This window comes from Pyrgilauda ruficollis, unplaced genomic scaffold (assembly GCF_017590135.1).
Source record: "Pyrgilauda ruficollis isolate IOZ18807 unplaced genomic scaffold, ASM1759013v1 scaffold36, whole genome shotgun sequence".
In the NCBI taxonomy this organism is placed as follows: domain Eukaryota; kingdom Metazoa; phylum Chordata; class Aves; order Passeriformes; family Passeridae; genus Pyrgilauda; species Pyrgilauda ruficollis.
The window spans coordinates 4,993,876-5,017,340 of record NW_024525045.1 but is presented as its reverse complement, the minus strand read 5'-3'; the positions used below and the strand labels follow the sequence as shown (position 1 = coordinate 5,017,340).

The window sequence follows — 23,465 nt, the reverse complement described above, 5'->3', positions numbered from 1 at the left end:
ATGACTTGTGACTTATTTTAGGAAGAAGACACTTTGTTTTTCACATTTTAACATAAATATTCTTTAAGCAACTGAAAAGAAAGACAATGCTAGTAAAAACAGTTTTAGAAAACTTGACAATGTTTAACTTCATCTAAGAAGAGGGTTCCATTAGAGCATTTCTCACCCCTGCAAAACAAGCTGCACATACAGAAGAGGTGAAATATACAAACTTCAGTTTATCCCATTGTCAAGTCTGCCTTTGTTGTCTGACCCATAGCTACATATTCACAGTTGGAATACATGAATCTGTATCAAAGACTTGCTATCTTAGGTGCAGTTTGTTACAAAACATACACATTGCTTTTGTCATGGTTTACTTGTGTACAGGTTTTCCTACTACTTGTTAGTAAAACCATGGCCACATGGCAGGAAGTTTTCTCTATTTCTATAATCCAAAACTGACATTCTTGGAAAAGGCTTTTTTAAAGAAATAAATGAAATATGGAGATGAAAGACCTACCATCAGCTAAAATTCCAAATCTCATAGCCCACTTTTCTCTTTTTACTTTTACCACTAAATGCAACTATCAGTGAATAAAAGTAGAGGAAAGAGTAAAACAGTGTAACTCAGATTGCTGTAAAGCTGGCTGCTGAGACTATAAAGAATCTACTCATTTCATCAGCAAGAGTTTGGATGAAGCAAATATATTGATATATGCCTTGCCAGTGAAATGAGATAAACAGGTATGTCCAGTTTCTCTATAAAGGCACAGCACATTAGTTCTACACCGCTGCCTACTGGGATCAGACACAGCATTGAAAAGTTCACACTAAACCTGAAAAGCCAACGCTAAGCCTTAAAAGCCAGAGACTCAACTAAGTATCTTCTTTTTAACACACACCCCGCTGCACACACACACACACACACGCTTCCTGGTCATCCTCCGGCAGACCGAACCTTTCCTATTCCTCTCGTTCCCCAACGCCATTACTCGTGCTGTAGTTGTTATTCTGTTGTAAGCTTTAATTGAAGCGACTGTCAAAACACAGCAGCGTTATGGCACTTCAAATTAATGATCTGGCTCCTTCCCCTCTGTAACTCAAAGCGAAGGAACGCTCACGACTCTACCGCACCTGCAGCAAGTTACCTATGCCTACATGTTTATAGTAGCGCCTTCCGAGCAGCTGGCATTGTGCCACCTAAATTTTATAATCGTACGACTTAGAGCCTCTTCTATGGAGCAGAGAGATAAATTCAGCAAGAGGAAACTCCGTAGAAGACATAAATAAATATTGCCCCCCCCACCTTCCGGGGCTAACTAATTTTGTTGATGAAGGCGCATAACCTTCGGCTCCCTCTTTGAGGCCTTTTCCTTGAAAACAAAGAAATCGGTCCCCACTGCCCCCCTCCCCACTGCCGTACGTGGATTTTCATAATTGATTTGTTTGACGAGGGAGGCGATAATCGCAGGGACCAGTTCCTCCGCCTCCCACTCTCCGTGCGGCACCGCTTCCCCGAGGAGCGCCTTCCGCCGCTCCCCCCGCCCCGCACGGCCCGGGGGTGCCCGAGGCCGGCTGACAGCTCCCCCCGCCCCGCTCGCCCCGCGGCCCCGGCGCACAGCGCGGCCCGCAGGGCGCCGGGGCCTGCGGAGGCCGCTCGGCCCGGCCCAGGCCCGGTACTCACGGGGAAGGCGCGGATCCGCATCTTGGTGTCCTTCCGGCTGCCCGTCCCCTTGCTCAGGTTCGACATCTTCGGGTCCGGCGGCGCCTCCGGCGCGGGGCGGCAGAGCCGGGGGACGCGCGGCGGGGCGGTGGACCCGGGAACGGGGCCGGGGGAGGCCGCTGGCGACCTTCGCTGCGAGCGCGGCCCCCGGGGGGCGCGGAGGGCGCGGGGGCCGGGCCGACCGGGCCGGGCCGGGCGGGAGAGGCGGCGGCGCGGGCCCCTCGCTCCGCTGGCGGCGCTTCCTTCAGCCTCCGCCGCGATGGCGGACAAACATCGCTCACTGCGCAGGGCCGGGCGCCCCCCCTTCCCTTCCTTCCCTTCTCTTCCTTCCCTTGCTCTCCTTCCCTTCCTTCCCTCCCCTCCCACCGCCCGGCACTCTCGGATCCGGCCGCGCTGGGGCGGGGGCGGCGGGAGGGCCGGGGGCGGGGGCGGAGGGGGGCCTCGCCGCTCTCGCGAGGTTTCCGCCGCTCTCGCGAGACGTCCCGTCTCCGGCGGGCCGGCACGGCCGCGGCGGGCGGGGAGTGAAGGGCGGGGAAGGCGCGCGGGCGGGGAGGGCGCCGCTGATTGGCGGAAAGCAGCGCCGCGCGAGGGGGGCGGGGCCAAGGCGGGCGGGCGGCGCGTCCCGTGAGGGGCGGCGGGGCCGCGGCTGACGGGAGGGTTTGGTGCCCCGCCGGTGCCGCGGGAGCAGGGAGCCATGGAATCACGGCATCACGGCGTTGTCGGGCTTGGAAGAGAGCTGTAAGACCATGCAGTCCAACCGTCCACTAAGCGCTGCCCCTAAGCGCCTGAACCACATCACCCAGCGCCAGACACAGACGCCTCTTAAACACCTCCAGGAATGGCGACTCCACCACCTGCTCCACATCCCACTCGTCGGGCTCCTGGCAGTTCTTTCATTATGTTTAAAGTGCAAGTTTTGGTGCCACTTCAGGGTTGCGCCGGTGGGCCTCGCAGCTGCTGCAGCCCCGCGGGCAAACGGGGCACGGCCCCGGCCGGGCAGCAGCTGCCCCTGCCTGGTGCCTGCCGTCAGCCTGGCACTGCGTCCCTTCTCCTCTTCCTTGCCCTTGGAAATCTCCCGGCTGCCAGTGCTGCCCCTGTGAATCATGCCAGCGGCAGGCGGCTCCCGCCGCAGAGTGCCGTGATGCAAGGCAGGTGTATTCAGCGGTGCCCTGTGTCTGCACAGTGCCAGGGATACTCAGCGATGCCCTGTGTCTGTGCAGTGCCAGGGATACTCAGGGTGCCCTGTGTCTGCGCAGTGCCAGGGATACTCAGCGATGCCCTGTGTCTGCGCAGTGCCAGGGATACTCAGCGATGCCCTGTGTCTGCACAGTGCCAGGGATACTCAGCGATGCCCTGTGTCTGCACAGTGCCAGGGATACTCAGGGTGCCCTGTGACTGTGCAGTGCCAGGGATACTCAGCGATGCCCTGTGTCTGCACAGTGCCAGGGATACTCAGCGGTGCCCTGTGTCTGGGCAGTGCCAGGGATACTCAGCGATGCCCTGTGTCTGTGCAGTGCCAGGGATACTCAGCGATGCCCTGTGTCTGTGCAATGCCAGGTGTATTCAGCGATGCCCTGTGTCTGCGTTGCTGTGAATGCTTGGGAAATGAGGATGCCACCTGAGGCAATGCTTACATGTGCCCAGAGTTAAATATAGGTCGTTCAGCAATGGGCAGCTGCTGTAGAATGGTTAGAAAATGTCAGATTCTGGAAGTTAACAGAGGGCCATTTTTAGAAGTTAGGCTGGTCAGCCAGAAAGAATCTATGTCCCAGATGCCAGGGGCTGACTGAAAAGTTAGTGGGTTTTGAAGTGAAATGTTCATCAAAACATGTCTTGCTCAAGATCCCCTAAAGGAAGGAGGTGGCATAGCCAGGAAGAGGATTTCTTTCGGGTGACTCTTGAAGTGGACTCTGAATACCACGGCACTGTGTGATGCACATTTTACATCCCGCTCCACGTACCTCCATCGTTAGTGTTTTCCACAGGTGCTTGTACACTGCACGTGTTCACTGGGCACAGAAACAGCTTTCCTTCTCTGAGCTAGTTTACCTTCTGTACCAGTGATTTCACCTGTTTGGTCTCTTGGAGCTGGTTGCAAACACTTCCTATTGGGACTATGCATGTTCATATATGACATATTTTTTTAATCTCCTGATCAGAATTAAGTACATACGCCCAGAGTAGGTGTTATACAAGAGCAACACAATAAACAATGATTGCAACATGACTATGCAATAGGAACCAGTCCTTTTCAAAATTACAGTATTGTCAAAATGCAGATCAAACAAGGATGAGATGAGAAGGGAAAGATTACCGGTTGTTAATATGAAGAATATGGCTCACACATTGTTTCAATATAATTTCAATGTCATTTCTCCTCCTAAGTATTTTCTTTGCCAAATGAGGACAACCTCTTATGTTAATGCAGGTTTTTCCCCAGTCCATCCTAACAGTTAGGATAAAATAATTTGAAAATGTTTGACTCTTGTAAAAACAGTTTGCAGAAGTAAAGTAAATTTATACTAAAATGCAGATTTTTCATTTTGAAAATGCTGCAAGAACATTTTTCAACAAATTTAGTGCACTTTTCAAAACCCAAAACTTTCCCCACAAACCATTTTTGAGAAACTGGCATTTCTTCTTTCAAGAAAAAAGAAAAAAACTCCCAACTTTTACTCTCCCCATTACTGCAGATACTCTGGGTTAACTTCTCTAATGATTCCTTCTATGCTTCCTGCCACTGGCCTTATGCTTATGGCAGCCCTGGACAACCTTTTGCCTTCTAAGTTGCTCTTAATGTACATTTTTTATCTAAAAGTAGGAGAGTGCTGACTCACCCTCAGACACTGTTCAGGCTGGCACATAACACCCAACAAAATAAAATTATGCTCCTACCAAGTAATCTCAATTCTCACATCAAATAGCTTTCTTTTACACATGAGTTTATAGCTACCACACACTAGCACAAGTATAGTGATAGCTCTAATTTTATTACTAAATGCTGAATTTGGAGCCTGAGCCTTCTTTTGGTGCAGATTTATGACCCAGTGTGTCACATCTGCTAACACAGATTCCTCTGGAGCTCCTCCTTTCATGTCTGAGGTCTGTTCTGTGACTGTCCAAGGTGAGGACAATTACCATTTTTTAGTGCACATTTTCTATTTCCATACATAATGTACAAAAAGAGGTTTCACTAAAAGCTACCCTTTGCGCTTACACAGAGAACTAACTGAGATGTTTGTTAAGTGCCTATAATGTTAATTCCAGGTGGGTCAAGCCAGAAGGAAGACAGGCTGGTGGGGGAGCACAGATCAGCACAGGAAGCGTGGTGCACCCTATGGCTTACCCAGGTCACCCCAGCTGTGTCCCAAACACCTCATGTCCTTCTGTGCTCCAGCCACAGGGAGGGAATGCTTCTTGTGCACAGGAGGGTCACCCTGCTGGAAAGTTCACATGTGAGCATTGAGCAGCCTCAAACCCAGCTTACAGCAACCACAACAACATGCAGAGCCATGAACACCCCTGGAATCATTTACCCTAGTGCAGAGAAGAGCTCAGCATTATCCTAAGAAGTCATTTACAGTTTGGGTTTGATTTTTTTCCTGAAGTCCTATCAGTCCTCTGATTTTAGGTACTGATGATCTCATTAAATGATAGGGGACATTGCTTAGGTGCCTGCCAGTCCACACAGAACATCTCCACCTGAATAACATGTCACCACACCAAAGGGATGGCCCTTTGCGTTGACCTGTATGTCTTGAAGGTCACAGCAAATCTTTAATTATTTAAATACTGGGTTTATAATCTGATTTATATCTTAACGTATTTAATCATATGAAAGGCATCAGAAATTTTAGAAGAATGTAAAGAGCACATTATATTGGAATTGATCTAAATGTACATTTTTATAATTAGGCCTTTAGGCAGAACATAGCTTGCATTAACTTCCAGAAAAATATTCAATATATACCTGTGCAAATATGATTTCTTTATTTCAGATTGTGACTTTCTGCTTTGTAAGGCTTAATTGTGCTTCACCAAAGCCAAGAACTGTGATTTTTTTTTTTTAAGTAATCATCCTTTCCAAGGAATCATGCATGTGTGTTCTCAGGTCTTCCTTACACAGGGGTGAGGGACTGAAATACAAAAGCATAAAGAAAAAAGTATTTCTATTATCACAGAAGGATGCAGAATGACCACATCCTGGTCTGCAGAGCACCTAAATGCCTGACTGCAAACTCAGGAACAGGCATTTCAGGCCTTGAACTCACTGTAAGGTAGAAAAAAAAAATCCTTATGTGGGGGAATGAGTGAGATCCTTCCCGGTAAAGCCCAGATTCAGGAGGAGGGCTTTCCCCACCCCGTTCTTTATTTTTTTTCCACTTTTTTTTTTTCCCTGTAAGTGCCTGCATCACTTTGCACGTGATGTTTGCTTTCAGATTTGCATAATTGATACATGACACAGTAACCTTATACAAGACAGTTCAAGCATCCGATGAACCACAGATGGGCTTTTAATTGATTATATTGAGGATTCTGCCAAAACCAGAATGTTATTCTAAATCACTGAAAGAACAAAAAAAAGCTCAGGACACCCTGATAAATGTATACTTGTAATGCTTTAATTCCTTCCCTGCAAATCACAACCAACTTACTGATTTGTGTTCAGAGTTCCTAGATTTCAGTAGGTACAGGGACAATATCTTCCTGTAGAAACAGGATCAATATTCAGAAATATGATTTACCAGGACACTATTACATTTCTCTTTGAAGAAACAGAACAATTTCAAGGCATAACGTTTCACATTATTATTTCTCTATCCATTTAGAGACTTTTTTTTTCCCTTTCATGTATGTCCTGGATGAAGAAAAAACTTGGTTTTATCTTCCTCAATCACTATTTCAGAGGAGTTTAGGCAGAGGTATAATTCACTGTAATAAAGCTACTTGCATTTCAGGTAGATCTGTAAATTTGGAGTTTGGTTTTCCCCCCCCCTTATTACTTCCTTCTCTGGAATAACGTACAAAATATTTTGTTTACTTTAACAAGGAGCACAGTTGGGGTTTATTTTTTGTTTTGTTTAGGGTCTTTTTTGACATGGTCAGAGTGGCTGAGAGGCCTGGGGGTGCAGTGAAAGGCTGTGGAGTGGCAAGACAAGAAGGAAAACAAGCAGCATAAAGTTATTTGCTTGCTCACTCATGGAAACTTGTTGCTTGGAACATTTGGCTAGGATGTGTTTAAATTTAATTTCTGCTGCATTTAAATGCCACCACAAACACAGTAAATGCTAAAATATGGCAGTCTAAATAACTCAACAGTTTCAAAATTAAAACAGACTAAATTACTTTCAAATATTTTTGCAAGCAGGAAGGGTTGTTGAGGTACTGTCTCAACCCAGTTTTCTCTGTTCCTGCCCTGGCTTACGGACAGAGCCCTTGCTGCTGGGCACAGCTGAAGGCAGGCTGGCCCTCAGAGCTCTGTGCATGGCTTTGCACACCAGGAGCAGCAGCAGGCTCCAGCAGCACTGGTTGCACAAGACCTGCCTGCAGTGCCGGCCGACTCACAGTGAGCTGTTTACAGCAGAGTGCTGAGGATGGGCAGGAGGAGACGATGAGGTTGCTGTAATGAGCACATCATGTAGTGGCACATTTCAAAAACAGGTCTAACCAGACAATGCACATAATAACCAAAATTAATGCTGTCCAAACACCACTGGCTTCCCTTTCAGTACCTGACCCACTTCAAGATCGTTGGAATAACACTGAAGTCCTTAACAGGCTAAGTCAAGTGTCAGTTCCAGTGCAAACTCCCATCTCTGATGCAGGTTGTTGACCGTGATCTTGCACAATGTGACTGCAAAAGACACGAGCAAACCATGGCCTGTAATTCCTGTAATTCCCCAGCACTGCAGCTTTCCTGACAGCAGCAATCCACACCCTGACTGAGTCTGTGTCAAACAGGGACTGCAGCAGCACCGTGGGTCACTGTCTGTGTCCTCGCTGCACCAGAGAGGCTGTCCCATTGGAACAGGCAGGCTCCTGCTTACTGCCCCAGTGCTGAGCTGGGAAACCACTGCTTCACTGTGCAGGGCAGAGTGTGAACAGGCTTCCAGTACTGTGACAGGAGATGTAGTTGGAGCACATTGTTTGTGCAAAGCTCACATTAGGGAAAAAAAAAAAAAAACATGCTACAGAGATCCAGCCAAGGGTGAAAGCTGCAGTGGTGCAGTCAGACAAATGGCTCAGGTTCAGATATCTTCCCTATCACATCACAACAGTCTGCTCTTAAGAGGTAAACAGATGTGAATATATTGTGTCAGAAGATAGCCTCAAAGAGTCAGATGCTTCAAAACACTCAAGGCAACCTTTCAGGAAAAAAAACAACCTGTTTTCTGTGACAAATCACAGAAGAAAATACCGTGCACCAACCCAAGTAAAATGTAAAAAGCTGCACCAGTACCGTCATACTACACAAACACCTACCAAAAGGTTAGGGGTAACTTGTTGGTGTATAAAGCACCCACCTGGGTTTCTGAGAGTACTGCCATTTAAATCTAGTAGGAAAAGAGAGCCTGACCAATTGGCTGGAAACTGAAGGAAGATCAAAAACAATGCAACACCAAAGATAATTATTCCTTACAACTATTTACTTACATATGTGACAGATCCCTCATTATTCAGCCAGTCAAATGAAGCTTAGTAACCTGCTGAATACCAAGTCAGAGTCCAAATGGGGTGAGTTCTGTCAGGAGTAGCCACTAATGCCACATTCTTCCAGAACCTCTGGATTTATTCACTTCAGTAGTAATAGCAGCAGCAGCTCTTGGCATCATCTGCAGATGAAGGTGTGTAATGTAGACCTTTGGGAGCATTTATCCACTGCGTTGTGTGGCACGCAGGGCTGATGGAGAATGTGTGAGATAGCTGACAAATCTTTCTTCCTATGAGATCTAGTGTCTTAGTATCAATTCAGTTTCTGTGGAACTGGAGGAAGTTACTTTGAAGCTTGAGGGAAAAACACATTTCACATTTTTCATGGTTACACTCACCAGAGATTACTTTATTTGTGGCTGTTACTGACTTTCACGCCTCAGCTATTCTGACATTTCCTGTTTGCTAAGTGACAGAGAATTGCTTGTCTTGCATACTTAAAATGCCTGTACATTTGTGGCCTTTTCACATTCTCTAAACCTAGGCAAAACTCTAGGTTTCCCACATGTACATTTCTTCTAAAATGTACACATTGTTCTAAAAGTTACTTCTGCATGGCAGAAGGCACTACCCCAGTGCAGTTTGCATCCTTTGCAGGTCCTTTACACTGCCACAACAAGCCTTGTGCTTGTAAAGTGACTCATGCTCAGTCTCACATCAGGCATTTAGTGGCCAAGCAGCTGTTCTAGTTTAAGATGTGACCAACATGCAGGTGTTTGTCATCACTCTGCAGCAGCTGTACAGTCAACCCAGAGTATAAAAAGCAATATTAAAAAGTCAGTGTTTAAATTCCAGCAGAAAAGTCAGGTGGGTGAACACACATCACTGCTACCAGCCCTTACTAACCTGCTGTCTCTGCACTCAAAACCATGATGAGAACCCAGATGATTTATTCTGACATCTCAGCTGTACCAGGAAGAAGGTAATTTTCAGCTTATGGCTGGGGATGGACGTCTTCAAGTGCCACAAAGCCATTTCTACAATGACCACGTGAGTGAAGACTCAGAAAACAGTCATTATTTTACAGACAGCTGGTAAACATCCTCTTCCAGACCTGGTTCTGCAGGCTAAAGATGCCAGGCATCTGGAATGGGCATTCCCAGAAACCAGGGCTCTCCGTGGAATGAACTGGAATTGTGCTGCAGTTTTCCTGATCTGCCTGAGACAAAGCATGCTGGTTAGTCAAGCCTGCCTTTGGCTGCTGTTTGAGCTAGCCCAGCAGAACTTGCCTGAAACAGAGTAGTGAGCATTAATTGCCCTGGTTACACCTTTTTGGCAGAGTTGTGCTGTTGGTAACTCCTGGTTCTGATGAAAATGCAAAACTGGAGGCAGAGAGAGCAAGACTTCAGCAGTCCAAGGGGTTTGCAAAATGGTAATGGCACATGACCGTCAGGTAGTCAAGCGAATTGCACAGTACAACTGTCCATTTTTTTTCTAGTTCTGCTTAAAAAATACAAAACATCCATGAAAAACACAACTGTCTTTCAGCCCTTAAACAGCTCTCAAATCACAAGATTGAGTTCAATGCAAGAAATTATTTTTAATAGCTTTTATTCCATGGCAGTAAATTCAGACAAGATGCCTCTATAAACCACAAGCTTATTGCTACTATCTTCACTACACTGTCATCTGAGAGCCAACAAACAGTACTTTTATCTGGCACTAGACAAGCACAAAAAATAGACAATATTCTGCAAATAGGTTTGCAAATGGTGCAGGTAAGGCAGGTTATGGGAAAGGTGTGGCAGGAAGGAAGATGTGTTTTCAGGAATGGGATTATGGTCCTTGGCCTTACAGTCTGAAGGGAGGCCTAAAGCAAGGGAGAAAAGGAAAAAGATCACATAGTAGATATGTTGAACCTGGTGGGAACATGCATGACATCACCCTGGTGTGCATCTGTCCTGTGGGTTTGGCAAAGCTGAGCCTGGCTTTTGGAACAGTCATGACATGGATGCAAGGTAAAAAAACAACTTTGGCTGCCAATGAGTTACTTGTTTGATCTTAGAGAAGTACCTAAATAAATAATGTCCCCATGAGAGAGCATGGTGTGTTGGTAGCACAGACCCATTCCCATGAAATTGCTACAGTTTCTCAAGACATTAAAAGACAAAGTGCAGAAAAAAGAAGAGCTACACGCACCTGAATAAAAGTCTATATGCAAGGCCATCTTCCTAGGATGGATGTATCAGGTGCATGGCAAAATTTTCCTAATATAATTACAATGTATCAAGAAAAGTTCATTGGTACTGATGTACTTTACACAAGCCGGCTGTGCTGATAAAAAGAAAATAAATATTTGATCAAATAGTGACACCTTTTCAAGGTGATACTCAGGTTGTCAATCACATTTCTTATTGTCTCCCTCTGACCCAGCTTCTTTCTAGGGATTGGAAACAGCTGTGGCCAGATCTCAAGGCTTGTTTGGCTCCAGCTTCATGGCTAGGGGATGTTTTATTCATGTCATTACTAAAATCACTACTTCAATTTAAAATGCTGTCAGACCGTCTGCAGATTCTGCCCATAGAGAATAAGCCAAGCAATATTCCTCAAATAAGCTGTATTGCACATAGCACTCTTGAAAATCAATTTTTATTGCATATACCATTGATATTTCTTAATATGAGCAAACAGCAAGTTCGATACCACTGGAAAAAAAAAAATGACTGTAAAACACTTCTGGTTTAGTATGGAGAGAGAATACTAGTAGTAATGTTAAGACACAGTAAGAATTATTTCTGGGATATATTTTTATTCTTCTCTGTTTAATGGGATCCTTCCAAAATCTTTCTGGAAGTGGAGAAATAAAAAAAAAAATCTACAAATTGCTTAACCATAATCTCCTTCACCAACTTTTCTGGTTCTTCTAATTGAGAAATTATAACAGCTAGGGATAGGCACAAGTTATTATCAGAAACCTTTTGCAACGGGTAACATGGATCCAGTTATATGTTTCATTACTTTCTATTGGTTTCTATATTAGTGTAGTATAAAAAAAACCAAAAAGGATGTGAAAACACAAAAAATCCCCAATATTCTGGCATTTTTTAAATGCTACAATTTCATTTTTTGGTTAAAATTACTACAAATTTCCTTCTATTTTACTTTAAAGGCCATTGTAAGGGATATTTCTGACATATGCAGTATGCAGGACAACTGTGTGTATGCAGATTTATTGGAAAACCCATCAATCCACCTGTCTTTAAAAAGGCTCTTAATTAACTTGCAAAGGTTTGGGTTCACATTAGCTAAAGACCCTCAGAAATTCTCCTCCTCAAAGATTTCCAATTTTATTTTATTTTTTGAGCAAAGCAAGCATCTTAGCAGAACATGAATTTAACAAATGTGTGTATTAATGTGGGAATGTGGGATGAATGTTAATTGCAAACTGTGTCTCTAGTACCAGATTGTTCAGGAAAATAGAAGTCAGTAAATTCTAGGGTAGTCCTGAGGTGTTTTAGAAATAACAGGAGCAACACTTGTGCTATTTTAGCCATTTTGTTGTTGAAATGCTATCACTGTTTAGCAACGCCTAGACATCAGGCAACAGCTCAGCAAACCTAGGTTTGCAGATTCTTCAAACCAGGAACGTCAAAGAGTTTTCTTCTGCCAAATCAGACAAAGTCAGCCAAATGGAAAGGTGTAAATCCTCTCCTCTTGTGCCCTGAGCATCTCTAGCCCCCTTCAGGGCCTGGCAGAGGTTGAAGCTCTCAGCTATTAGCAGCTGTAAAGAGCATGAGGCACAATGCCAGCTTTTAAATTAAACAAACAAAAATACTTTTCTTGTTGACTTCTAAAGGCATGTATATTTCTTTCACACTTAGTGCTCAGTATATGATCTTATTTAAGTGAGTGGCTGGAAAAGTACCAAAGACTTTTATATGCTTACATTGCCAAAAGAAAGCCTGCAGGATTTTTGAATGCAGGATCTAGGAAGATATCCCCCACTCCCTCTGTGGGCCAGCTGGACCATCAGGAGTTGGGAAGATTTTTGACCAGATTGGAAAGTCCTAAAGGTCATTTCACAAGCCCCATCAATCAGCCTAATGCTGGGCCAGTTGCCATAGCAGAAACATGTTTAAAGAATTTTTGATTAGTTAAAGGGGCGTTTCATTTAGTTGCAGATTTTTACCCAGGAAGAGTGGCATGTGTTTTTTTATTTGTTTATTTATTTTATTCATTTTAATTTTTTTTTAAATTTAATGCTGATTTCACATTTCAGAACTACCCTGACTTAAAGGATTTATCCCAATGAATGGACATCTCTTACTCAAATATAAATGTTACTCTTAATCATATATTTCAAACACTTCTTCACCATGGGTAAAGAGAAAACATTTATAAATGCATTTCCAAAAGGGGGAGAAATTATTAAAAGTGACTCACTTACTGGAGTTTTGTGTAAGGTATAGCTGGTACATCCTATACAAGAGTGGTGTTATTTAACACACACACACACTTGGGTTCCAGTAAATGCAGTGCTGGGCTGTGGAAAGAGTGACATACAGTGCTTACTAACAAGAAAATGTTCATTTGACTATGAGAAGAAATGCTATGATATTCTAGAGTTGCTTTTTTCCCCTACAGCTTCCCAGATGTTGGAAAGCATCCAGAAAGAAGAGGGTAACTTACTATGTGTGTCTTCTGCCAAGCTTCAAAAATACTCAGATGATCTGAAGAGGGCTAAATAGCTGAAAAAAAAAATGTGGTGAAACAGGTGCAAGTCTTTCCACAGGGAACATACATTTTCTAGTTTCCAGAGCACAAACCATTAACACTCTCTGTCTCTCTCTTCATGTCCTTTTACATTCCTTGTCTCTTTCCTAGATATTCCTCACCAAAAAAACCCAACTACATAAAAATCCACACCACACCAGTCAGTCCTTTACATTACCCTGCCAAGCTCTTTCCACACATTTCAGCACCAGCTTGTGACATTATTTTAGCATTTTTCTTTCTGATTGAAACTCTTTGCACCACCATCTGGGACTCCTCCTCCAGAGCATGCTTCCAGAGCCACCATTGTGAAACTGCTGCAGCACTGAATGCAGCGAGAGCAAGGCAGGAGGATTGCATTCATTGCTGCAGAGGTGTTACTGGGCCTCATGTCTTGCTTTACAAACATTTCTATTGAATACATACACATATATGTGTATTTCTTCTCGGTAGGGAAGGACCTACCTGCTCATACATAACATTATACATATTACTGACACGTATCTTGAGGAGGCCTTCTAAACCTGAAAGGCAAACATTTAATTAAAAGTTAATATGCCTTTCAGGCCTCCTTGCCATGAGATCCATTGGAGCCCAGTTGCTGTGTGTGGCGAGGCAGTGCCAGGCTGGCTGTCAGATGCACAGCGCTTGGTCAGACCCACTGCTGACAGGAAATTCATCCAAGGTCCAGTTTCTGCAGCCATAAGGAAAAAAAGTATCTGCTTTTGGTTGGCAGGAATTTAATGATTCAAGCAAGATTTTTACTCACAGTGTTTTCTCCTCAGCATTACACAGTAGGTGGAATGCAGAGGACTTTGCTCTGTTTTAATGAAGACGTGTAGCGATGGCAGAATTTTTCCTTCAATGATTTTCCAGGCCTACAAGAATGACTTGGCTTGAAGGATTGGGTGTCCAAAGACACAGATTACTCAACACAATGCATTATTTTCCTGGTGGTCATTACTCCAAGTCCTGTGAATCAAGAGCCCAGTTGGGTAATCCTGCATGCATTCTGATGACATGCATGGATTCACAAGATTCTTCAGGATTACTTTATGTACCAAGTGCTCTCATACTGGATGGCTGTTCAATAGCTCTGCCTTGTCTTCCCTTCTTTTGAAAACTGTGCAAGGAAATATTTGCAATACACAGGAGACACAGGAACCACAAAAACAATCCTGAACATAGGATGGATTTTCAGACCATCATGTCATAGGCATTACTTGTCAGAAGAGCCCAAAGCCTGGGCAGTTTCCATTGGACAGCACTGGACAGCAGTGACCTTGCTGCTTGTGGCCAGTCACTGTTTTGGCATCGGAATATTTCATTTCTATTCCCATCTCTTTTCTCCAAAGCATGGAAACCAAGGCATATAGTTGAGGATGTTAGCCTGTGTTAGAAAAACAGCCTCAAAAGGTACTCTAATTAGCAATTCTCTCACTTTCAGGCATGGAAGCAGGAAATGATATCTTTTCTTTAATCCCATTAAAGAGATCACTCTTCCATGTGAGAAAAGACGTGTTGCCTAGAACCCCAGCAAGTTTCATAAATAAAACAGCATTAAATATATTGGTAGCTGGATGTTGCCATAAGGCAAAACGTGGAATTAAACTGTTGGCTTACAGGAAGCAAATGGAAGTCTGGGAAGCAGTAGAAGCCCATGTAACTTAGACTCTGTCATCCTAATGGCCAATCCTTGAAAAGACTTGTCACTATAGATTGGGGTTGGCTTTACCTGTGATGTTAATTCCTGCATCTCTGCATCCAGCTGCAGTTAAGATTCTAGTAACTAGCCTGTACATGTTACTGGACAGCAGGATTATTGTTGTTTTTAATGTATTACACCATCAGGCAAGCTGTTGGGACAGCACAGCTGTACAAGTTGGTGCTAGCCTTCTCCCAATTAACTGCATGGTGGTTCTGCTTCTCAGTTAGAAGCTCACATCTCACCATCTATGCATTTGTACTTGCTTATTTCAGCTAATAAAACAGGTCCAGAGTACAGGTCTGATGGCCAGCAGCTCTGGAGTTACATGCTGGATCATCACCCCTGTGTTCCATTGCACATTGCACTGCTCCTCTGATTTCCCCCTGGGAAAATGTGGACATCACCATTCCCCTGCACTACAAACACCACTTGTGCAAGGCTTTGGAGAGAGACACAGCATACGCTGGTATCTGATGTTGACTTTTTACAGTACTCACACCCATCAAGCATGGATAAAATTAACATTTTAGAGCCAATTCACAAATTAGTTTAAATCTATTTCCCACAGACACTGTCACTGTCGAACTGAGGTACTTCAGGCTCTTCACCTGCCTGGCACTCTTTCCTTGCAGCTCACACACACTGTGATGGCCACACTGTGCAGCACAGATTTTCCCAGTCAAGGTTCAGTTGGAGCTGGTTTGTTTGCACTGCAGTGCTTCAGAAACACCCTGCTTTGCCTTCCCCACAAGGCTCCTCTGTCAGAGTAAGGAAAAGAAGGGAGAAAAGAAAGGGACACTAGCGAAGCAGCATGAAAAGAGGGGAGCAAAGCCCCAGGGCGCTCCTTGGGGGGCTACAGGCCTGCTCTGCATGCTGCAGGGAAGACAAATTGCTGCAGCAGCAATGTGATCCTGCATGCTTTGCAGGGCTCCATGCACACAAAGACTGCAGCGTGTTCCCTGGCCACACAGACAGATGCAGAGGCTTTGCTGAGCCATGGAACTCCATGCAGCCAAACACAGCACTGCACCTCCGAGCTGTAGTTTGTGCTGCAGTGGAGCTCCTGTTCTCCATGTGCACATACACATCATCCCACTGCACTGATTCCACAGCCAGCTCCCACACTAACTCGTGTCCCTCCACCTCCTTGAAACACCAGGATTTGGATTCCCCTTCTTTCAGCAGGGAAATCCAGCATCAGTCCTGGTCACGACAAAAAATGGAGCAAAGCTGGCATTCACACAGCAGTAAGAAGTTAGCTGTGCTTGCAAATCATGTTTGTAAAGGCCAGTGATGTCCAGATTTGGGCAGCTCTCTGCTACACCCGCTGTGAGGTCAGTGCCACTTTCCCAGTGTGTGACACATCCACACTGGGGCATGGCACACACATACATTAATTGTCTGCTTCTGATCCTGCTGGTGGCTCAGAGATGAGCACCAGCAATTCATCCTGCTTCTTGGACAGATCTTACACTCTTTGGCAAGTTCTTTGTTCTTCATCCGTCTGGGGCAGAACTAGTTCAAGCAGACTAGACAGGGGTGCAGATATAGGTTCTTATTCTAAAAAAAAAAAAGTAGCCTTTCAACACAGCTACTCCCTAGCCTCAGAGACACACTATACAAAACCAGTTTTCATGAAACCAAGATGGTTCAAGTCAAGAAAGGAAAACACTGTTTTTGGCAAAACAAATTAGCAGAGGAAAAATCAATCTCAAGGGAAATGCTGGAGTTCTCAGTTGTAGCTCCCTATTTCCATTAAACCCTCAAAATCTCAAAATAGTGTTCATATCAGTGCAAAGCCAAGCACAAAACCAAAACCAGAATAAAGACCACTATTGTCCCCAGATGAATTTTCAAGAGCTATTAAATGGCTACAGCAGAGGTTAGAAAGGTGCAGTGCATTTTCAGTAGCTAGCCTAAGCTAGAAAGACTTTTTTTATTATTGCTAGTTTACAGAAAGGTATTTTCTGTTCCTGAGGATGTGTAACCAGACACAGCAGAAGTCAGAACAATGATTGAAACTGCATGGTGAATCTTTTTAAACATCTAATTCTGGCTGTTTTGGCTCTATTGTTTTGGTTGGAGAGGGAGGGAAGGACCTTCCTGCATTACAATATAAATCAAATACAAATACATAGGGAAATCAGAAGACAGAATAATTATCAGCAAGCACCAAAGGGATCATTTATCAGGTTTTTTTGGTAGTATAGATTTTGGCTCTTGTCCTCTCTACACAGCTACTCAACACACTGGGCCTTTCAAGTTTGTTCATTGATGTGAACATGGATGGAAGTGGATGGTTTAAGGCTAAAAGGAAAATTACAGAGATTGTGGGGTAATCCTCTGAAGGGATTTGCCTGGGTGACATCCACTCCCCATCACATGATCCAGGTGCCCTCCAAGTACAAATGTCTGGCTAGTCAGGTGCTGGTTAGATCATCACCAACACCTCCGGTTTCGAAAGCAGAGATCAAAAAGGAGATTGAAGTTGTAGGCAGAGACAGAAGAAACACAGGGCTACCTCCAGCTACTTCTTACTAGTTGCTCTCAGATGGTCTGTGAGTTTCTCATCCCCTCAGCGCACCCTACCAGACACAGCTGTGTCACTTTAATTCTCCCTTACCCCTTGTAGAGCCCATTACAAAAATAAAGCTGCTCTAACATCCAGCAAGCACCTGCCATTTCCTCACTCCTGATCACAGCATTTCTCCTGTGCAGGAGGAATAGGAACCATCATCCCTTTGTGCCTTTAAAAACCAAGTTAACACACACTGGGCACAGAGGCAAGCACTTCATGCTTTCAGTCTTCCTTTTCCTTTCACTTCAACAGAATTTACATTTCTTCCTTAGAACTGGAATCTTTTAAAGTCATTAACCATTCTGGCTTTAACATTTATAAATTCCTGGCTAAGAGCCCTGCTACTTGACAAATCAGCTGAGGGTTTCCTCAGAGCTTCAGCCTTTGGACCTCTCTTGTATTACCATCACAGATCTCCACTTGGATTTTCCAGCAGAGTTTACTACTCCCTATTAGCATGCCCTACCAAATGACAAATTTTGCTTCTCTTGCTTAAACAAGGGAATTGTTTTTTGTATACTTCCTCCTTTTCATAAAGTGCTTTGCTGTCAAAGATCATGTCCAGCTCTTCTTGGGGATCATGGGAGCTGTTGTCCTCTGGAAACTCAGACTGAAAGCTGTAGAACAGCCTGTCCCTAGTGACAGGAAAGGGTATTAAATTTCACTTTTGTATAGAATGGATCCAAGTATTTTTCAAAGATACCTCATGGAATACAGTTCAGAGATCAAGGAAAGCTAGAGTAAACGTATTTACTAATAATGGTATGAGAAATGTAAGCATGCTGTACAATTAATATTATTGCAAAATGTTACTTGGAGGAGTACAAGCAACAAGGAAGCAGATTGTTACATCTGAAGCACCAAGAGAGCATCAGTTCACTGGGATAGCCAAGGAGAAAGCTCACTGGATCATCAACACACCCAAAAAGATTTGCAATTTAACAGTTAGAGTACTTAATACCCACAGGCGCAGGAAACCTGGGCCCACCTCTTAAGCACAAACCCCAGGTATTTATTATGCCACAATGGAGATATCTGGAATATCATTTCCAAAAGTGAAGGGACAATCTCTCACAATATGAAAGACAAGTAAAGTTACAGCCAACATTTTCCATTTGTTGGTTTGACTTTATCAGGGATGTGCTGCTAAACTGCTTTGGGTTCTTGACCGGGGCCTTTGGAAATTTTGAGCTACATGGCAGATGATTGGTGACATGAATATTCCAGGAAAGGCCCTTTCTTCAAATCACAGGGGAGGGACACTGGTGAGGTGGAAGAGAAATTCACCACAGATCCCTCAGATACTCCCTGTTTAGCAGCACCTCCTGCACAGGCTGGTACTACACCATTTCTTCATTTGGCACAGGCACCTTGTCATTTGGAGTTACGTTCCCAAAGGTACAAGATGCCAGAGAGTGACCAAAGAGCTCCACGGGCTCCTGTGTTGGAGCTACGAGGCTGGAGTACAATACAGATACAATAGCAAAGCACCAAAGATTGATGAGCCTCAGCTTTTCCCATTTTTGCATTATTCTTGACTGCATTCTTCCAGTCTCCTGGATAACTGTGGCATCTGTGAGCTGTAGCTGAAAGGAGCCTGGCCAAGGCAGTTGAGACAAGTGATTCTTTGTAGCTCATTGCTACAGGGATGTTACAGCTGGAACCAATTTCATTAAGTAGCAATCAGAGGGAAAAATACAAGCAATGAGCCATTTTCTTTGTAGAAAACAAAGATATCAGATGCTGGCTCTTGAATGTGAGTAGCCATACAAGAAGTGAGAGAAAGAAAATACCCAGAGAAATGTGCATGAAGACTTTAACCAGAAAGTTTCATGCAAATGTACCTCCAGGGCCTGTTTCTCCTTGGCATGAGACATTTCCAGGGATGCAGGCCTGACTCCCATGGATCAGAGGAGTGCTGAGGAAGGGAAACCTCAGGGGGATCACACACAGGAAGAGCAGAGCTCCATGGCAGCAGACATGGAGAGCCAGGGGAGAGGGAGCTGCGCCACTGAGCATCCAGCTCTTGGAGGAATCATTCATTTCCTCGGTTCCCTCCCCATCTGTGTGCTCAAGGGCACCTCTGCGTAGGTTTTGGACTTGAGCTGGTGACTTTTTCCAACTTAGTTCCCCTCTAAAACATTATTGACAGCCTTATATCTCCAGCTTAGCTTAACAGATAATCAGAGGAGCTGGGGTTTTGAAAGCTTTCTTGAGGACAAAGCCTGCACTCGTGCAGTGTCACTGCTGTTGAGTTAGTCTACATTAATGTCATTTAAATTTTGCCCAGGGTCTTTAATAAGAATTCAAATATAACTGCTGAGGGTTTAAAATATATGTTTTGAAAATTGGAGCCATCCAAACTATGCAGGACAGCACATCTCCTGTGTTTATTTTTATTCCTGATCTAGACTCTGCATCAGCTGTCTTCATGGTTTGGTAGTGTGAAGTACTGGAAGCCTACCAATGCATATATATATATAAAACTTCCTTTTTGGTTTGCATCAGTAGAAGGACAGATTCTTTTTCACTTTGAGTCACTAAAAAGTCACTGTGCAGCCTAATTTAAGACAAATGTGAACACATGATATCTGAACAACGGATGTGAGGCTGTGTTTGAAGGAAGTATGCTGAAAAGCCCTGCATCCTTAGGGGTCTTTGGTAGGAGACAGTGCTGGCAACCACTTGGAGAAAGGATTCTGTTACTGCTGTGGTATTTTGGGCTCCAGGGTGCAGCGTTTAGAATGTGCTCTGCTCAGACAGTCATGGAAGGAGCCCCTCCACCATGGCAACTCACATATGACTTTGCATTGCTGGTAATCATCACACAGCAGAGAGAAAAAGAAGAAAAAGGAGGATGGTCTTGCATACGCAGACCATGACGGTCTAGGACTGCATTCTCCGAGGCTGTAACCAGGAGTTATAAATTGCTGTATTGCATATTTTCACCTCTCATCTAATTGAAGAAACAGTGTATACAGTGCACTTTGCAGAGGGCCCATTTATTTTGCTGAACTGCCTAGGGCTCAAGGATGTTGTTTAGAACTAACTGGGTACAAGCACAACAAAGGCCAGGGGAAATTGCTTCTTGATAAAATCAATTGACAGGTATGGATGAACATCTTTTTTGCAAGGCCACATTAATTCCCTTCTGAATTAATGAATCTTTTGCCACAAAAGCAGAAAAAAATATAAGGCACACTTACTGACAAACTGCCAGGAATGTTGCAGAAGTTGACAGAATTTTCCAGCAGCACAGTCCTCAGGCTGCTGTTTGGATATCAGCGCTGGATGCTGAGTGGGCTGCAGGAGGAAGGAATGGCTATGTGCAGGTGCAGCCCCTGGAGGACTTTTCAGACACATTTCACCTGAAGGTATCCTGTGCCCTTCACAAGAGGCTCAGCCTCCAGGAGAATTCCAGTGTGCAGTTCTGTCTGAGCCTATGCCTATCCACCCTGTGTGTTCTGGGAAGCAAGAAACCCTCTGAAACCAAAGCCATCCTGCTCCAGCCTCCCCTCTACATCCCCAAACATACCTGCTCTGCTGCAGGAAGGGGCAGGTTGGACCAATGCCAGATCTCTGCAAAGAGGTCCAGTATAGGCTGGGAGACCTGACTGTGCTGTGCAAGAGAGACCAGAGTCACCATCACCAGAGCACAGCAACAGATTGGAAAGGGGAGTATTGTTTCCTTCATTTTACACAGAGTGGGCTGAGATACAGAAACATGTTGGATGTTGTCTTTGATTACAGACTAGGGGTTATACACAGAAATAGCTGCTGATTTCAAAATTCTAGGAAGTGTTGATTACATTGTGCCAAAGAAATAAAAAATCCCTAGTGACACCAGAAGTGTACTATAATTTATTTTATCTGTTGATTTCTATTCTTTTGCTTGGGAGGTTTCTGTTATCTAACTTGAGATGACAGAGGTGACTCGAGATGACTGAGGACACATTATGGGCCAGGGGCTGTGAAGGATGAGCAGCCTAATGACCCACAAAAACAATGCTGACTTGAATATTCCTTATCCAGATTTCTCTCATAATCACAAACAGACCAGAAAAAAACAATATAATCAATTCACTAACCAAAGAAGGGCTAAAGCAATAATAATTTCAAAGTATGATTTACCTTGTACAATACAGATGTAGTATATAGGTACTAATGTGAGTTTTGGATAACTTACCTGAATTGCATTTCCAAATCTTTTTGATAGTTGCTAATCTTTGCTACTAAAATCACTGTATTGCTTATTTAGGTGTCATACAATGAGAAAAAGAAAAGATACTAAAGTACTAGAAGAGAGGATATTGAAGTTCTTACTGTAATTGCAAATCCCCCCAGTGACTCAAGTTTTATAAACCTTAAAATGAGTTTCATTTCTGTGTAACAGAAATTAATGTATACATGGAAGGCAGTAAGCCTACCTATACAATTCTTAGATGATATGGTGTTCATTCCCCTCAGGTACTGCTGGCTGGCTGAGCTGTGGGGCTGGGTCTGTGGGTCCAGAACCACCTCTTGCCCTGCAGCAGGCGTGGGTGCTCCTTGGAATCACAGCATGGAGAGAAAACCAGGAGATAGACCATCTGTTGTGCTGGCCAATGCTAGCTCCAACAGGTGCGTGTTTGAACAAATATTTGATATTGTTCAGGAAATACAGAGGGGTTTGTGTACATGTTTCTGTGCTAAACTAGACCTCAGCACACAGCACTGGGAATACAGCAGGGAACAGACTTTTGTTAGTTCTCTTCCCCTGGGCCTGGCTCTGACCAGGCTTTGGCTCACGAGGCAGCTTTTGAGGAGACCTGGTTTATTATCCCTGAGGTCACAGGGTAGTGTGGGACAGAAAGGCTGTGGGGAGTTTAGAGGAGGCTGTGGGAGGGCAGAGACAGCACAGGGCTGGTGGGAGGGCTGTGGTTGCCAAAAATTCAGCAGTTCTGTAGGCTGGTGTAGGGCTTTGGCCCAGATTTTGATGTGCCTGCTGAACACATGCAGCAGTGGAGGACTGAGGATCAGAGACAGAGCCAGGAGGACAGTGCCTTAGAACCACCACACCAAGAGCAAAACCCTCCCTGCCAGACAGGCACAGAGCCCTGGCTCAATGCACATCCCCTGCAGCATCCCACAACCCTGCACCAGAAGCAGCAGTGAGGTGCTGGCACAGGGCTTTCAGCACCCACAGGGCTGCCTCTGCCAGTTTGGCTGATGGAGGACAGAAGCTCATCTTTATCAAGGGGAGAGGGATTTTCCCCAAATAGTTCTTCACTGAGTTCCCTCAGGACTCCCAAACCACTCAAATCTCTCACTCTACAAAGAATTATTTAAAAAATAAACATAGGAAATGAGACAACTCTGCCAAGTACCAAACACCTTGAATTCATTGCACCTAACACCAATCACTAAGCTCCTGTTAATATCCCTGCTGCTGTCCTTTCCTCTCAGACAGGCTGGGTGGCTGCAGACACAGCCTGGATGATGGCAGCCACATGCAGGGAGCTTCAGCCCCTGCTTCTTGTCAGGCCTCTGGCAGCAGCTCCCAGCTCAGTAGCAGTCGAATGGAAAGTGCTGCTTCTCCCTACAAAACTCCTTGGGTGAGGGTGGCTATCGACTCCACCATTACTGCTCCTGCTCCACTAAGGGCAGTTTTAAGAAACCCTTGGCAAGAAACCTCTTCTGCTCTTGCCACTCTCCCGGCTCCCTGCCCTCCGGAGGCTGGAACCCGATGATCCCGGCCGTGCCAGCCAGCGTCCAGCCGGGGCTCAGCAGCGGCAAGCGGGACGGGGGAGCTGCCGTGAGCTGCCGTCGTGCCGGCGATGCCGTGGCCCCGGGATGCTCCTCGGCATCGCTCGGAATTCCCGGCACAGCCGCAGCGGCGGGGAGCGCGCCTCTTCTGCGGAAAACAGCCGAGCCCGCGGGGGGCGCGGAGGGGACCCGGGACCGGAGCGCTCGGGGCCGCTCCGAGCGCCGGCGGCGCCTCCCTGCCCGCGGCCACCGGGTGCCACCGGGTGCCGCCGGGTGCCGCCGGGTGTCACCGCCGCGGGCGAGCG

General features: G+C 45.1%; 2 protein-coding genes across 2 annotated transcripts in view; one reads left to right on the top strand and one right to left on the bottom strand.

Annotated features, from left to right (window-relative positions):
• Positions 1 to 2,163, bottom strand: part of CUL3 (cullin 3) — a 55,358-nt gene extending 53,195 nt beyond the window's left edge. The window contains exon 1 of the mRNA XM_041475667.1: positions 1,667 to 2,163. Within this exon, the coding sequence (XP_041331601.1) occupies positions 1,667 to 1,732 (66 nt within the window). The 5' untranslated portion in view covers positions 1,733 to 2,163. The remainder of the gene's footprint in view (positions 1 to 1,666) is intronic.
• A 20,977-nt stretch (positions 2,164 to 23,140) lies between these two features.
• LOC121357919 (guanylate cyclase soluble subunit beta-2-like) overlaps positions 23,141 to 23,465 on the top strand; it is a 17,340-nt gene continuing 17,015 nt past the window's right edge. Inside the window, exon 1 of the mRNA XM_041475637.1 lies at positions 23,141 to 23,458. Coding sequence (XP_041331571.1) covers positions 23,141 to 23,458 — 318 coding nt within the window. The remainder of the gene's footprint in view (positions 23,459 to 23,465) is intronic.